Genomic DNA, 21,877 nt, shown 5'->3' with positions numbered 1-21,877 from the left:
TATTTCATAAATGGGAAATGAAGTCAAGAGACTTCATCAAAGTCACAGTGTTATGAACATACATACAAATGCACATTTGATTAAATTCCATTTAATAATTATTTAATAAAGCTTTGTAACTCATAGATTTCCAAGCATAAAGCCTAGAAGGAAATAGTTAGATATGATAATTTCTGCATAATAGGCACAATCTAGTATGGCATTATTTCACATACACACATAAATAACTTCATTTGAGAATTGCAAGTAAATTGCTTCAAGAACTCTAAGGAGACAAAATGCTTACTAAATGGGATAACTAGAGCTTCAGAAGAGATGAGAGAGAATATTTAATTGGCACTTTAAAAACTGAGGAGGAATTCAAAAAGTTGAAAAGTGTGTATATGCTGGCGAGTGAGGCAACATTATAGGCATAAAGCTAGTGATACATAGTGTTACATAGGAACAATATGTAAATAAAAAACCTATGTTCGATACAGTCTGAAAAAAGATTGGCAGTCTTGGAAAATCAAGGGCATCAAAATAATCAATATTGACTAGCATTTATTTGGACTTCACTTTGGGCCTATTATGGATACAGTTTCAGTGCAGTCTTCCTCTGAGTGTCCTACTCTGAGTGTTCACAGTGTCCTCCCTCTTTTCTAATTATTCAAATCTTACCCAAAGGCTGAGGACCAATTAAAGTCCCATTTCCTCTATCAACTCTACTTTATCCAATAATGATCACCCCTTCTCTGAATTCTAGCTTTCATTATGTAACTCAACATATTTATACATTTTTGTGATTTTTTTTTTGTTGTTTCTTGTGTACGGGTATGGTCTTTCTATCTCCATTATACATTACTCTAGGAAAGACATGCAATTTTATAGTTTCCTTAAATCTCTTGATAAATTCAAGAACTGGAGTTAATGTTGTTCAACAAACATTTATTATCTACCCACTGTGTGCAAAGCACCATGTTTGGTACTGGGGTTAAAGAAAAAAATATGACTCTGTCCCTAATGAACTTATATTTTATATGAAAGTGACCTTAGAAGTAGTTCATTTAACCTAACTTCATCATTTTTTCAGATGAGGAAGTAGACTCAAAGATATCAAGTACCGTTGTGTGTGGTACAAGGTTACACAAGTATTGACAAATTTGGGAATAGAAACCAAAGTTCTTTCCCACTGTTTATTCTCTATCTCAAATTGTTTCAAAGTAGGCCCTACAAAAGTATTGAATAGATGGCAGCCTTTCCAGAAATTCTTGGCATTTAAAATGTTATGGAGATAATAATTACAGCAATAGCAGGGAAAAAGCTGTGTTTCATTCCAGCTATGTTAGTAAGATTATCTATCTGATCTACTCAAGCCACTTTACCTGAGACTTAGTTTTTCATTTATAAAATTAAAGAGTATGATTGGATGTTGTCAAACATCCCATGCAGTATTCATATTTGTTGTTATTATTATATATGGAAGTGTATCACAAGCTGGGTTTGGGGAAACCCCAAAGTATTTCTCTGCCTTCACACATTAAAATTATAATAAAATGGTATCTTCCCTCTCCAGGTAATAATTTTAAGACAAGAAAAAATGGCAGCAGAAACAAGTATCTCAGATTCCAGCAAAGGCTCAAGTCAAAATTCACCTACGCAAACAAATGTGGATTCATCCATCAAGGAAAAAGCAAAATGCAACAATGGCTTTAAGGTTCAATGGATTATATTCTTCCAGGAAACAAATAAGTATACCTTTAATTTTAATTGAAAGAAAAAAAAATAATTATAATTAAAGAGAATGATACTTTCTGGGAGAAGCATATTGCAGAGTGAATTGAAAGTTAGTGTAGGAGTCCAGAAGTTCTGGGTTCAAGTCTGACCTCTGAAACATCCTGTCAATAGGACCCTGGGCAATTTATTGAATCTCTTGTGACCATAAAATTAATTCTAAGACTAAGGCAGAAAAAGTATTTAATTGAATTATTAGGGGTCACCAGATTGTACCTTTTTTAGAGTAGTGAAACCTTAGGTTTGGGGAGTGGGTAGAGTGGAAATGAAACTTTCCACTATATTCTTAATTTAAACTAAGTGTCCAAACTCCAAAATCCTCCAACATATTTCAATTTAATGTAACATGTTTTTCAGAACTTTTAGATAGACTTAGAAACCATTCACTGATGGTTTTTTACTTAGACTACAGATTTAGAGTTATTTAAGATTAGAAAGTTGAAATTAAGCATTTATGCTGATATTTAGAAAATAAAAAAGATATTTTTGAGGGGGAATTCAAGATCCTTTTTATTTTAATAGATCAAGTTGAAGATGTCTTTGGATGATTTTATTCACTCAAGCAAAAACTGACCTTATCAAAAAAGATGCAATACATATTATCCTTAAGATTTTCTTAATAGGAGCAGAATCCTCTCACAAAGAAGAAATTTTGTGCTCCAAACAAGAATGTTACAGACTCCAAAGTGGGATTGAATGAAAGATCAGCAATGGACCAAGGAAGAAATAAGAAATTTTTTTGTGTTCACTCCTTATTTAGGGGTTCCAAGATATCTATAGCTGGATTAGACACAACAAACTTCCTGTCTTATATGAATCAATCAATTAATTCATGAAGTGAATAATGGAATGAAGGAATAAAAAAGTGATGAACACATTACTATGTATCAGCAACTATTCTAGTTAGTGGAGATATAGGTATAAAAGTGAAACAGTCCCTATCCTCATAGCTGAACTAATAATTACAAACAACACATACAGGGCAGTGGGTCCCCTGAAAGGAAGTTCTAGTCTGGTGGTAGACACTTTATGCAGATTGCGCATTCAGCAGATTGAATGGTGGAATGTGATATAAAGCCTACTCTAGTCTGAGGTCAGCTAAATTGAGACTAGTTGAGTTTTCTCTCAGTTATCAATCAAGACAGCTCAAGCCCAAGGCAGGAGTTACAAAATTTAGTGGATTAAGTCCATCAGGGAATGGAAATATAATATCAATGGCAGAGTTCTATCCCATATGGGAGGGGGAAGGAAAGCAGTTTTAGAAGGAGCAATGTGATGGAGTTACAAAAATCATAATTGATCTAGTGGATTTGGGAAGGAGGAGCTATAATGTCATAGTAGAAGAAGCAGTACAACTGAACTCTCCCAATATTTCCTTTCAATTTTAAAATAATATCATATCTCAAATTCTGTAATAACACAAATAACAAAAGGCCAGAGTGAGATATACCAATGCAAGAAAACTTAGAATCTTGGAAGAAGATTTCTGAGACACTGAGGTAAGAGTCAGTCTAGAATCCCTGTGAGTCTATCACTGGTAGTGAATTTTGTAGTTACAGAAGCAGCAACAGCTTCAGAAGCTCTCAAGACAGAGAGATTCCACTGCAGAGAAGAACAAGAAAAGGTCCATGTAGTCATAAAGCACGTAGGGACCTAGAGAGTAGTATTGCTTACAGTCACAAGGGATTAGCAGTAACAAATGTACCTCCAAGGCAGCAGGGGCTCTTTCTGAGTAAGGATGAGAGTAGACCAGAACAGTGAACATGCCTTAAAAATGAATGCTATTATTTTGAGAGGTAAAGATAAGTTAATGTATGCAAACACAGAAACTCTTCTGAGTTTTATTCAAACATATTTTCCTTTCCATTTTATACTTTGCACAGATATTCATGGTTGCCCTTATCTGCTGCTTTTTTTCCAAAGCATTAATGGCAGTTTTCTTGAAAAGTTCCATCACTCATATAGAAAGAAGATTTGGCATAACAACATCTAAAGCTGGTTTAATTGATGGAAGCTTTGAAATAGGTAATTTTGATTTAATTAAAATTGGTAGGACCCATCAGTTCTTGAAAAGAGAAAGAACTTTAACCAATTATGTGTTGTCTAATTTTGAATAGTGTCTTATAATTTTTTTTCCTCTCCTGATTTCTTTCTCTTCCTCTGATCTTTCTATAGCTCCTGATATGCAAATAAGCAACTGCTGTCTCAGACCTCTGAACAAGTCAACTCAAATCCCTTAGGAGGTTTTATTTTTACTCTAAAAACTGAAGAAACTGTTTCAAACAATATATTGTTCCATTGTTCCTCATTGCTACCTCTGATTTTGTGTATTATCCCATCATACTTTAACCAGATATGACTGATTATTGTCCAGCCATATCTTGTTCATCTCAATCAGTTGAACTAATAGGCCCCTACAAAAAAGTAATGTCCTGTTCATATTGTCTTTTTTGCATGAAACTTTGCTTATTATCTTTCCTTTTTCTTAAGTTTCATATTTCCCAGTTTTATTTTCTTAATAACTTCTCCCTGATCTGATCTTTGATTATGTAATATTATTATACTTAGAATGAGATTTGCTTCATCTGTGTAAGTTCTATGTCCTCAACTGGGTGAAGAAATACTTGTAGATGAAAAAAATAGTCACCATATTTTGTATTTCATCAGTGTTCCTTTAGTGCTGACCAAAGTAACAGCCCTACATTGAGTAGGGTTTCAAGACATACTATATTTCATGAATTGCCTTATATTAAAATTCAATTACCTTTCTTCTAGGCAATTTGCTATTGATTACGTTGGTAAGTCATTTTGGAGCCAAATTACATATACCAAGAGTAATTGGAATTGGGTGTTTCATTATGGGAACTGGAAGTATTTTATCCTCATTGCCTCATTTCTTCATGGAATAGTAAGTATTAAGCAATTATAAAAATAACCTTTAAATACAGCCTTAGGATGCCAAAATCTTTAGGCTTACTGCAAAGCAGTTTCTATTAAAAAAAAAAAAAGCTAAATTTGTAAAAAATGTGGATTAGGATTTTTTTTGTATTTACATGTTTTTAGAGCCTACATAAAACTTATGAAGAATAGTGAATTAGATATTTATAACTTTCTTATTTTAAACTTTTAAAATGTATTTATTTTTAATACACATTGCTTTATGAATGATGTTGGGAGAGAAAAAGCAAAACAAAAGGGAAAAACCATGAGGGGGGTGGGGTGAGAAAGAAGTGAACTGAACATGGGTTACTTTGCATTCAATCTCCCCATAGTTCTTTTTTTCTGGATGCAGATGGCATTTTATATCCAAAAATCTATTTAGATTGCTTTGGATCACTGAAATACTAAAAAGAACCAACTCTTTCTTAGCTGATCATCACACATTCTTGCTGTTATTGTGTACAATGGATTCCTGGTTCTGCTTATTTCACTCATACATCATTCTGTCTAAATCTTTCCAAGCCTTTCTAAAATTAGCTCATTCATCATTTTTATAGAACAATAATATGCCTATACCTTCATATACCACAACTTGTTCAGCCATTCCCCAATTTTCCAATTATTTCCTATCACAGAAAGAGCTGTCACAAACATTTTTGAACATATGGATCCTTTTCCCTCCTTTATGATATCTTTGAGATATAGACCCAATAATGGCTCTGCTGGGTCAAAGGGTATGCATAGGTTGACAGCCCTTTAAGCAAAATTCCAAATTGCTTTCCAGAATGGTTGAATTATTTCACAATTCCACCAACAATGTATTAGTGTACCCATTTTCCCACATCTACTCCAATATGCATCATTATCTTTTTCTGTCATTTTAGCTAATCTGAGAGGTATGGTACTGCAGAGTTACTTTAATTGACTTTTCTCTAATCTATAGTGATTTAGAGCATTCTTTAAATGATTTTGGATGGCTTTAATTTCACCACCTGAAAATTATCTGTTCATATCCTTTGACCATGTATTAACTAAAGAGGTGTTTATAACTTTCTACTTAATGTATATTTCTTTTCAGCATTTAGATATCGGTAATTTTACCAATGAGAGGGGAAACTTTCAGTTTCCAGGTTTCAGGGAAACTTGAGAAACCAAATCAATTGACTAAATGAATATTGTTTCTAGCTTACAATATGTTATCTGGGACAAAAGGTAAATGGCTGAGGTTCAGACTTAATACTGGGTATTTTAAATTCCAAATTAAATATTTTCTATGTAGCAATTTTCAAAACATTTAATTTTTAAGAATATATATAATGTCATTAGAGCGGGAAATTTCTGATGAAGAAATTCCCTCAAACTGAGGCAGTTAGGGTGAAGTGACTTGCCAATGTCACAGAGATAGTAAATGTCTGAGATCAGGCTTCACCTCAGAAAGATGAGTCTTTCTAATGCCAGGCCCAGCACTGTATCTACTGTGTTACCTTGTGTTCCCAAAAAATCAAAGAGTAAGTTCTGATGTTTCCCTCTATATTACTAAAATAATTCTGGGGCCATATTATTTACTAAATAAAGTAGAGAAACTTTTTTGCCTTTTAATCTTTTGTTCCAATTCCACATATGTGATAATTTCTCTAATCTTCTAGTTTTTGGTAGACATTAAAGTTCTTGTATATGTAAGAACTTATGTCCTCCACCTGTTCTGAACTATTTTTTTTAAATAATAGCTTTTTATTTTCAAAATATATGCAGTTTTCAACATTCACACTTGCAAAACCTTATGTTCCAAATATTTTTCCTTCCCTTCCTTCCACTGCCTCCTCTAGACAATAAGTAATCCCAACAAAAATTGTGAAAACACTATGTTGTGACCCATATTCTGGATGCAGATGTCCTATTTTTGGATGTATATGGATCTTTCCAATACAAGTCTGGCCTGAATCACCTATTATTGAAAAGAGCCATATACACTATAATTTATCATCACATAAACTTGTTGCTGTATACAATGTTCTCTTGGTTCTATTTACTTCACTTAGACTTATGTAAGTCTCTTCAGACCTTTATAAAATCATCTTGCTAATCATTTCTTATACAAAAATAACATTTCAAAACAATTATATAACATAACTTATTTAGCCATTCCCCAACTGATTGACATCCACTTAATTTCCAATTCCTTGCCACACAAAAAGGTCTGCTACAAACATTTTTGCATATGTGCTTCCTTTGCCCTTTTTAATGATCTCTTTGGGACACAAACCTAGTAGTAATGCTGCTGCAACAAAGGGAATACAGAGTTTGATAGCCCTTTGGGCATAGTTCCAAATTGCTCTCCCTAATAGTTGGATCAGTTCACAACTCCATTAAAAATGTACTAGTGTCTTGATTTTCTCACACCCTTTCCAATATTTACCATTATCTTTTCCTATCATCTTAGTCATTCTGAGAGGTATGTAGTAGTAGTAGCCGCAGAGTTGTCTTACTTTTCATTTCTCTGATAAATACTGATTTTGAGCATTTTTTTTCATATGACAAGGAATGGTATTAATTTCTTTACCTGAAAATTGTCTTTTCATATCCTTTGACCAATTATCAATTGCAGAATGCTTTGTATTCGTATGAATTTCAGTCAGTTCTCTATATATTTTATAAATGAGGACTTTATATCAGTACCCTTGGATGTAAAAACATTTTCCCAGTTTTCTGTTTTCCTTCTAATCTTGCCTCTCTTGATTTTGTTTGTACAAAAACTTTTTAAAGTAATATAATCAAAATTATTCATTTTGCATTTCATAATGTTTTCTATTTCTTTTTTTTTAGACATAAATTCCTTCCTTCTCTGCAGTTCTAAGAGGTAGATTATTCCTTGTTCTCCTAATTTGCTTATAGTATCACCTTTTACATCTAAATCATGAACCTATTTAGACCTTATTTTGATATAGGGTGTTAGTTGTTAGATGTTAGTCAATGCCTCTTTTCTCCTATGCTATTTTCCAGTTTTTCCAGCAATGTTTTTTTCTGCATCTTTTGAGATAATGATTTAATTTCTGTTAGTTCAGTTATTGATGTAGTATTTATGCTAATAGTTTTCCTAATATTGAACCACTCCTGGATTTCTGGTGTTAATTCTTCTTGATCATAGTGTATTATCCTGTTTATAATTTGCTGTAATCATTTAAAATATCTTTTTAAAGATTTTTACATCAATATTCATCTGGAAAATTGATCCATTATTTTCTTTCTCTGTTTTGACCCTACCTGATTTAGGTATCAGCACCATATCTGTGTCATAAAAAGAATTTCATAGGACTACTTCTTTCCTCACCTTTCCAAATATTTTATATAGTATTGCAGTTAATCTTTAAAATATTTGGTAGAATTTGTAAATTTATCTGGCTCTGGAGATTTTTTCTTAGGGAGTTGATTAACAACTTGTTCAATTTCTTTTTCTAAAATGCTTCTATTTAAGAAATTTATTTTTTCCTCTGTTAATGTGAGCAATCTATATTTTGTAAGTGTTCACCAATTTCACCTAGGTTATCAGATTTAGTGATATAGTTGAACAAAATAGCTCTTAATTATTTCTTTAATTTCCTCTTAATTGGTGAAAAATTTACCCTTTTCAGTTTTGATACTATTTGCCTTTATTCTTTCCTTTTTCTAATCAAATTATCTAAAAGTTTGTCTATTTTGTGGGTTTTTTTTTCATAAAACCATCTCTCAGTTTTCTTTATTAGTTCAACAGTTTTCTTACTTTCAATTTTAATCTCCCCTTTTATTTTCAGAATTTCAAATTTGGTATTTATTTGAGAATTTTTAATTTGTTTTTTTCCCCCCTATCTTTTTCAGTTGCATGCCCAATTCATTGATCTTCTCTTTTTCTATTTTATGCCATTAGGCATCTAGAGAGATAAAATTTCTCCTAAGAATTGCTTTGGCTGCATCCTATAAATTTTAGTATGTTTTCCCATTATTGTAATTCTCTTGGATGAAGTGATTGTCTATGATTTGTTGCTTCATCCACTTATTTTTTAGGATTAGATTATTTAATTTCCAATTAATTTTTGATCAGTTTTTCTCTGGCTCTTTGTTAAATGTAATATTTATTACACCATGGCTTGGAAATTATGAATTTATTATTTCTATCTTTTTGCATTTGATTTCAATATTTTTATGCCCTAATTAATGGTTAATTTTTGTGTAGGTTCCATATATCACTGAGAGAAAAGTTTTCTCCACAGGTATATCATAACTAGCTTTTATAAAAATTCTGTTTACCTCCTTAACTTCTTTCTTATTTTGTCATTTGATTTATCTAGTTCTGAGAGAGAAAAGTTGAGATCCCTCCACTAATATAGTTTCCTGTCTATTTCTTCATTCAGTTCTCTTAATTTCTCCTCTAGGAATTTGGATGCTATACCACTTGATGCATATATATTTAATATTTATATTACTTCATTATCTATGGTAACCTTTAACAAAATATACCTTCCTTATCTCTTAATTTGATTTATTTTTGGTCAGGATCTGATCTGATTTCAGAATCACTATCCTTATTTTTTTTCAATGCAGATGAAGCCTATTAAATTCTATTGTAGTCTTTTACCTTAACTCTCCCTTAAATGTGTTTCTTGTAAACAACATATTGTAGGATTCTGGTTTTTAATCCAGTCTGCCATCTACTTCCATTTTATGGGAGAGTTGATCCCATTCACATTCACATTTCAAATGACTAACTTTGTATTTCCCATCATCTTATTTTCCCAAGTTATATTTTTTTCTTTCCTTTGCCCCTTCCTGCCTCATCAATGCTTTGCTTCCGACCACCATCTCCCTCAATCTTCCCACCTCTTTTACACTGCTTCCCCTTTCTTATGCCTTTTCCCTTTTACTTCCATTCTCCTCTCTATTAGCCTACCTCTTTCCTTTCCTCTTTCCCCTCCTATTTTCCAATAAGGTGAGACAATTTCCTATCTAAAGCTACATTTGTCTGATATTCTCTCTTTGAGCCAAATTCAACAAGATTAAGGTTCAAACAATGCTTATCCTCTCCCTTCATTCTCTCAACTGTAATAGGTCTTTTTGCCTTTTCATGTCATGTAATTTACCAGATTTCACTTCCTTTTTAATTTTCTTCTACAATCACTTTTCCACTCTTAGTTTCTTTTTTATATTATCACAATAAAGTCAAATTAAATCTATACTCTCTAAGTATATGCCTAACAAAGATATAGATTTCAGGTTTTATACATGCCATCTTCCCAAAAAGGAATGTAAACATTTTAACCTTTAAAAACATAGTTTTATTCCCTTTTTACTTTTTTATGCTTCTCTTAAGTTCTGTATTTGAAAATCAATTTTTCTCTTCAGCTCTGGTCTTTTCATCAAAAATAATTGAAAATCCCCTATTTCATTGAATGTTAATCTTTTCCCCTGAAAGATAATGCTTAGTTATACTAGGTAGTTGATTTTGGCTGAAGTCCAAATTCCCTTGCCCTCTGAAATATCATATTTCAGGCCCTTCAATCCTTTAAAGTGGAAGCTGCAAGGTCCTGAGTAATCCTGGTTGTAGTTCCTCAAACTGAATTGTTTCTTTCTGGCTGCTTGTGGTATTTTCTCCTTGATCCGATAATTCTGGAATTTACCTACAATATTCCTTGGAGTTGGTATTTTGGATTTTTTTAAGGAGGTAATCAATGTGTTCTTTCAATGGCTATTTTATCCTCTTATTCTAAATCATCAGGGTAGTTTCCTTGAGTTATTTTTTCAAAGATATTATCTAGGCTTTTTTTCATGGTGGTTTTCAGGTAACCCAATAATTCTTAGAGTCTCTCTCTTCAACCTATTTTTCAGTTCACTTGTTTATCTAATGAGATATTTTCCCACTTTTCCCCATTCTTTTTTTTTTTATTTTTTGGTTTGTTTGATTGATTCTTGATGTCTCATTGAGTCATTCATTTCCATTTGTTCAATTCTAATTATTAGTGAATTATTTTCTTCAGTTAACTCTTTTTAAATTTCCTTTTGAATTTGTCTGATTGAACTTTTAAATGAGTTGTTTTATTCATTGGATCCACCCCTCCCCCCCATTTTGCCAGTTCTACTTTTAGACGGTTGTTCTCTTTTTCCATTTCATCAATACTGTTTTTCAAGGAATTGTTTTCTTTTTCCATTTTGCCAAATCTATTTTTTGAGGAATTGTTTTCTTCAGACAATTTCTGTGTTTCCTTTTCCAAAGCTCTCATTTTCTTTCCCCATTTTTCTTCTTTTTTTAAAGATTCTTTTTGAATACTTCCAAGAGACCTTTTTGAGTTGGAGAACTTATATCACCTTTGAAGCTTTATCTGGAGATCTTTTGCCTTTAGTCTCATCGGGATTTGAATCTGTATTTCCCTATCTCCATAATAGCTATCTCTTGTTAGAGCTCTTCTTTGTTTATTTATACTTTTTTTAAGGTCTGCTCTTAGGACAAAGGAAAGATATTCTCAAATTTCCTCCACAGATTACAGTGGCTTCACACTGTCCTGGAATCAGCTCTGCCAGCTTCTTTCCCATTTTGCGTAGACCTGACCAAGTCTCATTTGTTATACCAGGGTTCAGGGGCTCACTATTTTTCTTCTGTAGTTGTGTTGCGTCACTCACAGCTTATCTGCTGATCCACTGGCTTCTCAATCAGGACAAAGCAGCAAATGCTACTGTATTTTGGCTGAGAGCTTTGCACTAGATTCCTTTTGCACATTGAATTATGTTTTCTCTGGGCTTCCCTGTGCTGCACTTGCACTGGGCTGCATCCCCCCTACCAAATTCAGACAAACTTTTTCTGAAGTTCTTCCAAAATATCTTCTGCTGGTAATTTGTTATACTCCAAATATTTGTGGGTTCTGCCACTCCAAAACCCATTCACTGGTTTGATCTGCTGTTAATTCTGAGATAAGCAAGGAAGAACTTAGGCAAGTACCTGTCTACTCTCTATCATCTTGGCTCAGCCCCCTAAAGCATATTTTTAAAATACAGCAAGGGAAAAAAATATGAATAAGCATTTGTAACATATGAAAGGTAAGAATAATCATACCAAATGTACTTCTAAACATCAATTCCAAATATGAAGTCCCACTATTCAACTCTCTCAAGATGTTCCAGAACCAATTTCTTAACAACTAAATTAATCAGTTTCTCAGAAAGTTCTGTTAGCCCTTCCCTACATGCTAAAATATTCTTTTATTTTAGCAAGAAAATCAATATTCATGAATTAAAGTTGATATGCCACTTGCTTTACATACTTTTCACAAAGGAGAAATAAATTGCAATTTCACAAGAGTCTAATCTCCAGCAGAGTGGGCAGATGAGAACAATTTGTTCCAAAGCCATGTAACCATCCAAAGCAGCAACAGTGGAGTTCTTAGATCTTGTTCAGATATTAAAGACATTAAAATTATCTACTGGAACCCAGGCCATCACAAGCTATCTTAACTTTCATCCAAAAGTGTGACTTCGATGACTTTGGAAGAGTGAATCTAATGACTTTATGTACTTTTACCTCAAGTCAAAACATCACTGTGATATTATTTGTTCTCTTTAAAAATAAAGGATGAACAATAACAAATTCCTTGTTACAGAAACAATATCTATAGTCTCTCTGAGAGCTACTTTTGAAGCTGAGGATACATATTTTTTGTCTTTTTTATTATAGCTTTTTATTTACAAGATATATGCTTGGGTAATTTTTCAGCATTGACAATTGCAAAACCTTTTGTTCCAATTTTTTCCCTCTTCTCCCCAACCCCTCTCTCAGATGGCAGGTAGACTAATACATATTAAATATGTTAAAGTATATGTTAAATCCAATATATGTATACATATCCCATACAATTATTTTGCTGCACAAGAAGAGTTGGACTTTGAAATAATGTACAATTAACCTGTGAAAGAAATAAAAAATGCAAGCAGACAAAAATAGAGGGAGTGGAAATGCTATGTAGTGGTTCACACTCATTTCCCAGAGTTCTTTCACTGGGTGTAGTTGAGTCTATTCATTATTGAACAAATGAAACTGATTTGGTTCTTCTCATTGTTGAAGAGAGCCATGTTAATCAGAATTAATCATCATATAGTATTGTTGTTGAAGTATATATGATCTCCTAGTCCTGCTCTTTTCACCCAGCATCAATTCATACAAGGCCTTTCTGAAATCATCCTGTTGGTCATTTCTTACAGAACAATCATATTCCATGACATTAATATACCACAATTTATCCAGCCATTCTCCAATTGATGGGCATCCACTCAGTTTCCAGTTTCTAGCCACTACAAAGAGGTTTGTCACAAACATTTTTTACACATATAGGTCCATTTCCCTTCTTAAGATTTCTTTGGAATATAATCCCAGTAGTAACACTGCTGGATCAAAAAGGTATGGGCAGTTTTTTGACCATAGTTCCAAATCGCTCTCAAGAATGGCTGGATGTATTCACGTTTCCACCAATAATGTATCAGTGTCCCAGTTTTCCCACATCTTCTCCAACATTCACCATTATCTTTTCCTGCCATCCTAGCCAATCTGAGAGGTATATAGTGATATCTCAGAGTTGTCTTAACTTGCATTTCTCTGATTAATAATGACTTGGAGCATCTTTTCATATGGCTAGAAATAGTTTCAATTTCTTCGTCTGAGAATTGTCTGTTCATATCCATTGACCATTTATCATTTGGAGAATGGTTTGATTTTTTTATAGATTAGAGTCAATTCTCCATATATTTGGGAAATGAGGCCTTTATCAGAACTTTTGATTGTAAAAATGTTTTCCCAGTTTGTTGTTTCCCTTCTAATCTTATCTGCATTAGTTTTGTTTGTACAAAATCTTTTCAATTTGATATAATGAAAATTTTCTATTTTATTATCAATAATGATCTCTAGTTCTTCTTTGGTCACAAATCCTTCCTCTTCCACAGGTCTGAGAGTAAATTATCCTATGTTCTTCTAAATTATTTATAATGTCATTCTTTATGCCTAGATCATGAACAAATTTTGACTTTATCTTGGCGTACGGTGTTAAGTGTGTGTTAATGCCTAGTTTCTGCCATACTAATTTCCAATTTTCCTAGCAATTTTGGTCATACAGTAAATTCTTATCCCAAAAGCTGGGGACTTAGGGCTTATCAAACACAAGGTTATTAAAGTTATTAACTATTTTGTCCTTTGAACCTAACCTATTCCACTGATCTACTAGTCTATTTCTTAGCCAATACCAAATGGTTTCGGTAACCACTGTTTTATAATAAAGTTTTAAATCTGGTACACTAGGCCACCTTCTATTTGATTTTTTTTCATTAATTCCCTTGAAAGTCTTGACCTTTTGTTCTTCCAGATGAATTTTGGTGTTATTTTTTCTAGGTCATTAAAATAGTTTTTTTGGGAGTCTGATTGATATAGCACTAAATAAACAGATTAATTTAGGTGGTATTGTAATTTTTATTATATTTGCTCAAACTATCCAAGAGCACTTAATATTTTTCCAGTTGGTTAGATCTGACTTTATTTGCATGGAAAGTGTTTTGTAGTTTTTCTCATATAGTTCCTGACTTTCCCTTGGCAGATACATTCCCAAATATTTTATATTATCGGCAGTTACTTTAAATGGAATTTCTCTTTGTAACTCTAATTATTGGATTTTGTTAGTGATATATAAGAATGCTGATGGCTTTTGTGGGTTTATTTTGTATCCTGCAACTTTGCTAAAGGTATGGATTATTTCTAATAGCTTTTTAGTAGAATCTCTGGGGTTCTCTAAGTATACCATCACATCATCTGCAAAGAGTGATACTTTGATTTCCTCATTACTTTAATTCCTTTAATCTCTTTCTCAACTCTTATTGCTGAAGCTAGCATTTCTAATATTGAATAGTAATGGTGATAGTAGGCAACATTGTTTCATTCCTTATCTTATTTGGAATGATTCCAGTTTATCCCCATTACATATGATACTTACTGGTGGTTTTAAATAGATGCTACTGACTATTTTAAGGAAAAATCCATTTATTCATAAAGTCTCAAGTGTTTTTTAATAGGAATAGATGTTAGATTTTATCAAATGCTTTTTCTGCATCTATTGAGATGATCATATGGTTTTTGTTAATTTGGTTATTGACATAGTCAATTATGCTAATAGTTTTCCTAATATTGAACCAGCTCTGCATTCCTGGTATAAATCCTACTTGGTCATGCTGTATTATCCTGGGGATGATTTTCTGTAATCTTTTTGCTAATATTTTATTTAAGATTTTAGCTATTCATGAGGGAGATTGGTCTTTCATCAGGGAGATTGGTCTTTCATCAGGGAGACTAGTCTATAATTTTCTTTCTCAGTTTTCAACCTACCTGGTTTAGGTATCAGATCATGTCTGTGTCATAAAAGGAATTTGATAGGAGTCCTTCATTACCTATTTTTTAAAATCATTTATATAACACTGGAGTTAATTGTTCTTTATATGTTTGGTAGAATTCACATGTAAATCCATCTGGTCTTGGGGATTTTTCTTAGGGAGATGATTAATAGCTTGTTCTATTTCTTTTTCTAAAATGGGACTATTTAAGCAATTTACTTCCTCCTCTGTTAATCTGGGCAGCCTTTATTTTTGAAGGTAGTCATCCATTTTACTTAGGTTATCAAATTTATTGACATAAAGTTGAGCAAAGTAACTCCTAATTATTGCTCTAATTTCCTCTTCATTAGTGGAAAGTTCTCCCTTTTCATTTTTAAGACAAACAATTTGATTTTGCTCTTTCCTTTTTCTAATCAGATTTAGCAAAGGTTTATCTATTTTATTGTTTTTTCATAAAACCAACTCTTAGTTTTATTTATTAGTTCAATAGCTTTTTTATTTCAATTTTAGCAATTTCTCCTTTTAATTTTAGAATTTCAATTTTAGTATTTGATTGAGGGTTTTTAATTTGGTCTTTTTCTAGCTTTTTAATTTGCAAGCCCAATTCATTGATTTTCTTCTCTATTTTATTCAAGTAAGCCTCTAGAGATATAAAATTTCCCTTTATTACTGCTTTGGCTGAATCCCACAAATTTTGGTATGTTGTCTCATTGTTGTCATTCTCTTGGGTGAAATTATTAATTGTGTATATGATTTGCTGTTTCATACATTCATTCTTTACGATAATATCATTTAGTTTCCAATTACTTTTTGGTCTATTTATCCCTAGCCTTTTGTTTAATGTAGTTTTTATTGCATTGTGATCTGAAAAGAATGCATTTATTATTTCTCCTTCTCTGCATTTAATTTTGTGGTCTTTATGTCCTAATATATGGTCAATTTTTGTATAGGTTCCATGAACTGCTGAGAAGAAAGTATACACCTTTCTGTCTCCATTCAGTTTTATCCCAAGATCTATCATACCTAACTTTTCTAATATTCTATTTAACTCTTTAACTTCTTTTTTATTTGTTTTGTGCTTTGATTTATCTAGTTCTGAGAGTGCAAGGTGGAGATCTCCCATTATTATAGTTTTGATGTCTATTTCTTCTTGCAATGCTCTTAACTTCTCCTTTAGGAAGTTAGATGCTATACCATTTGGGTGCATATATGTTTTAGTATTGATATTGCTTCATTGTTTATGCTACCATTTAGCAAGATATAGTTTCCTTCCTTATCTCTTTTAATTACATCAATTTTTGTTTTTGCTTGACTCCTGCTTTTTTGACTTCACCTGAAGCATAATAGATTCTGCTCCAGCCTTTTATCTTTATTCTGTATGTATCTCCCTGCTTCAAATGTGTTTCCTGTAAAGAACATATTGAATGGCTTTTGATCTGGTCAGCTATCCACTGCCTCCCTGCCTGTGCTGGCCTGCTCCCACTGATCAGGACAAACCTTTTCTAGGGATCTTTCAGATTATCTTCAGTTGGTAATATGTTGTACTCCCAATATTTGTGGATTTTATCAGTCAAGCACTATTTCTGAGGATGAATTTGGTAATTAGTAGTGAAGTTATAAAGGGAGCTTAGAATGACTCGTGTGTCTTCTCTGCCATCTTGGCTCTGCACCGCCCCCCCCCCATATTATTTTTTAAATAGCTTTTTATTTTCAAAATATATGCAAAGATAGTTTTCAAATTTGCCATTTCAAAATCTTGTGTTCCAAAATTTTCTCCCTCCTCCCAGTCCTTCCTCTAGACAGCAAGTAATCCAAAATATGTTACACATGTGCAGTTCTTCTATTTCTACATTTATCATGCTGCACAAGAAAAAAACAGATCACAAAGGAAAAATGAGAAAGAAAAGAAAAAGAAAGAAAATAACAAAAAGGGTGAAAATATTATATTGTGATCCACATTCAGTCCCAACAGTCCTCTTTCTGGATGCAGATGGCTCTCTTTATTACAAATCTAATGGAATTGGCTGAATTGTCTTATTGTTGAAAAGAGCACATCTGTCAGAATTGATCATCACATAATCTTGTTGCTGTGTACAATGTTCCCTTGTTTCTACTCACTTCACTGATTATGAGTTCATGTAAGTTTCTTCAGGCCTCTATAAAATCATCCTGCTATTTTTTTCTTATAGAAAAATAATATTCCATAATATTCATATACTATGATTTATTCAGCCATGCCCCAAGAGATAGGCATCCAGTTAGTTTCTGCTTCCTTGCCATTATAAAAAGGATTACTACAAATATTTTTGCATATGTGGGTCCTTTTCCCATTGTTATGATCTCTTTGGGATACATGCCTAGAAGAAATAGTTAGATTAAATGGTATACACAGTTTGATAGCCCTTTGGGCATAGTTCCAAATTGCTCTTCAGAATTGTTGGATCATTCCCGACTCTACCAACACACAATGTATTAGTGTCTCAGTTTTCCCGCATCCCCTCCAACAGTTATCATTATCTTTTTCGGTCATCTCAACCAATCTAAGAGATGTGTAGTGGTACCTCAGTTAATTTGCATTTCTCTGATCAATAGGGATTTAAAACATTTTTAAAGTATGACTAGAAATGGTTTTGATTTCTTCATCTGAAAATTATTCATATCCTTTGACTATTTATCAAATTGGGGAATAGATTGTATTCTTACATATTTCAGTTAATTATATATAGATATATATTTTAGATAGGAGGTCTTTATCCAAATCCTTGGATATAAAATTTCCCCCAGTTTTCTGCTCCCTTTCTAATCTTGCCTACACTGGTTTTGTTTGTACAAAACATTTTAATTTAATATAATCAAAAGTGTCCATTTTTGCATTTCATAATGTTCTCTAGCTTTCTTTGACCAAAAATCCCTTCCTTCTCCATAGATCTGAGAGGTAAGCTAGCCTTTGTTCTTCTAATTTGTTTATAATATCACTCTTTATACTTAATCATGAACCCATTTTGACCTTATATCTTTGAGAACTAATGAAGTAATCAATAAAAAATATAGAAAGAGGAAAAAAGACCAAGAGATAATAGATATGAATATATGTTATATTTATTATGAAAATAATAATGGTTCATGAAACAAATAATAGAAATAATTAATACAATATAAAATACTAAAATTTATGGAATGCTGCTAATTCAACAGAATGAAAATTTATCTCAATTCACTTAATATAAGAGATCAACAAATTAAGTATATATTCAAAAAACTCTAGAAAGCCAAAACAAAGTTGTTTTTTTAAATACATTCTACAACATTGCTAAAGCTATTAATTGTTTCAAGTAGGTTTTTAGATGATTTTCTAGGATTGTCTAAGTATATCATCATATCATCTGCAAAGAGTGATAGTTTTATTTCCTTGTTGCCTCTTCTAATTCCTTTCATTTCTTTTTCTTTTCTTATTGCTGAAGCCAACATTTCTAGTGCAATGTTGAGTAATAATAGCTATAAAGGGCATCCTTTTTTCACCTCCTGATGTTATTGGGAGCCTTCTTCTCTCCATTACAAATTCTCTCCTGCTCTCTTGTAATGGATTACAAATAATGATTGCTGTGGATTTTAGATAGATAATGTTTATTTTAGGGAAAGCTCTTTTCCCCTATGTTCTCTAGTGTTATTAACAGGACTGAGTATTATATTTTATAAAAAGCTTTTTTTCTGCATTGATTGAGATTATCATATTTCTGTTGGTTTTGTTATAGATATGGGTTGATTGTGGTAATAATTTTCCTTTTCTACCTCTTTGTCTTTTTCTTTGATATCACATACCTTCCTTTTCAAGTTGTTGACTGTCTCTTTCATATCTCTGATGTCTTTTCTCATTTTTTTCTTCTAACTCTCTTATTTGACTTTTAATGCCTTTTATGAGCACTTCCAAGAAGCCTCTTTGGGCTTAATGCCAACTCATATCACTCTTTAATATGTCCTCTATGGATATTTTGTCCTCATCTGAGTTGGTAATTTGGTCTTCCTTTCACCATAGTAGATTTCTATGGTCAAAGTGCATTTCTGTTTCTTGCTCATTTTCTTTTATTTACTTTAAATAGTTCCTCTTTTTTTACTTTTATGGTTGAGCTCTGCTCCTGGGGTAAAGAGGCTACTGTCCCAAGCTTTTTATGCAGCTCTGAGGCTTGGCTTTGAGTCAAGGGCCCTTGTGTTTGCATGGGGGTTTCTCTTTAGGAAACAGTCTGGCTTCCCAGAGTTTGCTTTCTGAGCTGAGACTGGAAACTGCCCGACTAATCTGTTCCTCTACTGAGCCAGGACCAAGGGTCTTAGTGCTGATTTGCTGTGATTAAGACCCTATAACTGGAAATGACAACTTTCCCAGCTTTCTGAGCTGGGCTAAATGCCCTTTTCATCCCAATGAGACTGACTATTCTTAAAGTTTTTCCATTCTATTTTGAACTGAAGAGTGGTTTCATTCTATCAGACTCTGTTCAGAGACTTGGTTTCATGTGATTTTCAAGGGAAATTAGGAGAGCTTGAGCAGCTTCCTGGCTATCACTCTGTCATCTTGCCTCTACTTCCAGAAGTGTAAAAGGAAAAAAAAAGTTAAAATCAAACCACATAATTAAACAACAAAATAGGAATTCTGAAAACCAAAGATTAGATCAACAAATTAAAAATTGAATTCTATTGAATTAATAAATAAAACAAGGATTTTTTTTTAAAAGCAACAAATTAAATAAATCTTTAATTTGATTTAAAAGAAGCAAAGTCAATTTTTAAAAAAAATATATGAATTTGTAGTTAGTGAAGAAATTAAATAACTAGGTACTCTTTTGCCCAAATAAATGCCAGTGAAATTGACAGGGGGAAGTTTGTGCTCTGTCCGATATAAAAAAATATCAAAAGAAAGATGACTGAGTAAATCTGGTTTAGAACATTAAGGGCCTAAGAGAAAACCCCCTTAGATTATTTAACTATAGCATTTACTGATAGCAGACTTTCTAGTAGTCATATAAGAAGAGAAGGGGGCAGCTAGATGGCATTGTGAATAGAATACTCATCCTAGAGTCAGGAAGACCTGAATTCAAATTAAGTACACTTAATACTTAACTATCATTGTGATACTAGGCAACTTATTTTATCCCATTAAAAAATTAAAAGATAATGTACAACCTTACTTCAGTGCTATTCAAACTCTTAACTTAGATCTGATTTGAGGAAGTTAAGTTGCATGTATGTATGGGATTTGACAAAAATTGATAGAATTAAAGCTGATATTGCCTCACATCTATACTCTTCAATTACTCTATATGTATGTATATTTATGGGGGTGTGTGTATTTTTTATTTATATATATTTATATATATTCAGAGTGAAAATTACATACTAATAATGTATAATACTGAATACTTATAGGTGAATATGGTTCTTATTATGTGCCAGGCAATGTGCTAAGTGCTTTATAATCATCATTCCATATGGTCCTTACAACCCTGAAAAGGAGAGGTTTTTAATATTCCCATTTTACTAAAGAGAAAGCATATGCAAAGTTTAAAAGACTTGACCAGAGACACAGAGTGTCTGAGGGTAAATTTGAACTTAGCTTTTCCTGATTCCAGGACTAGCACTTTATCCACTAAGCCAACTAGCTAGTCTAACAAGAATATATGTTGCTTCTCCTAAAATCATTTTAAATCCTGAAGTCAAGGACGGTTTCATTTTTGCTTTTTTAGGACTTGAAATATATCATAAATTAATCAATTTATGTTGACTAGCAAATGAGGGCAACACTCATAAATATACATCCAGTTACATTATCTCTCACTCTGCATGTGCCTTCTCATTTTGTAGATAAAAGGGCCTAGGTCCAATGCTCCTGTAACAAGTAAAGAAACTTATCTTATGGAGAAAGCATCATCTATTTTCCCTTCTCTTTTTAGGGTTTTAGAGGTTTGGGTTATTTATGATCTCTGCACAGGAAAAAGTGCTTTGTTCTCCCAAAGACTAAATAATTGATCAATTTGATGTTAAATAGGAACTAATCTACTCCTATACTAACTTGCAGATCTCTATGTCCTTGAACTCATTTTTGCATATGTTATGTTAGAAGAACACGAGAAGAACATAATTACAAATTTTACAGAGAGAAATTTTTTACCCTTTTAACTGTACTTAAGGATTTCTTTAACCTTTAGCTGCTTGTGAAAGATTACATCGTTATTCCTAAGAGGTATTCTTGGCCATCATAACCCACTTTGAAAAAGACAAACAAGTAGAATAAAGTCCACTGTAGGGTGAGAAAAGTGTAAAATAAAATTGGTCTACAAGATGAGAGTATGTAAAATTATGAATACTTGATTTTATAAATAATTTTATTATTGCAAATATATTATTCTAGTTACACATATGATCCAACAGTAATTGTGAAGGCACTTGACAACTCAACAGTTCCTTGCTCCACTGATCAACATTCAGCCAGAAATAAGACATCATCAATACTATTGGAATCAGGTGAGTATCATTGTTCATGCACTAAACATTGTTTTCTAATGAAAAAAAAAACCCTCTAGGAAAATGTTCAATAAGAGAAGCAATGTTACTACTGGGCTTATATCCCAAAGAGATTTTAAAGAAGGGAAAGGGACCTGTATGTGCAAGAATGTTTGTTGCAGCCTTCTTTGTAGTGGCCAGAAACTGGAAACTGAGTGGATGCCCATCAATTGGAGAATGGCTGAATAAATTGTGGTATATGAATATTATGGAATTTTATTGTTCTGTAAGA

The 21,877-nt window shown here is 32.5% G+C and overlaps 1 protein-coding gene across 1 annotated transcript in view; it reads left to right on the top strand.

Annotated features, from left to right (window-relative positions):
- Positions 1-21,877, top strand: part of LOC127537971 (solute carrier organic anion transporter family member 1B3-like) — a 76,435-nt gene that overhangs the window by 18,146 nt on the left and 36,412 nt on the right. The window contains exons 2-5 of the mRNA XM_051961390.1: positions 1,556-1,696; positions 3,657-3,798; positions 4,549-4,681; positions 21,494-21,606. Of these exons, the coding sequence (XP_051817350.1) occupies positions 1,580-1,696; positions 3,657-3,798; positions 4,549-4,681; positions 21,494-21,606 (505 nt within the window). The 5' untranslated portion in view covers positions 1,556-1,579. The remainder of the gene's footprint in view (positions 1-1,555; positions 1,697-3,656; positions 3,799-4,548; positions 4,682-21,493; positions 21,607-21,877) is intronic.

Source organism: Antechinus flavipes, chromosome 5 (assembly GCF_016432865.1).
Source record: "Antechinus flavipes isolate AdamAnt ecotype Samford, QLD, Australia chromosome 5, AdamAnt_v2, whole genome shotgun sequence".
Lineage (NCBI taxonomy): Eukaryota > Metazoa > Chordata > Mammalia > Dasyuromorphia > Dasyuridae > Antechinus > Antechinus flavipes.
Note: the sequence above shows the minus strand (reverse complement) of the source record. Positions and strands in the feature narration are given on the sequence as shown.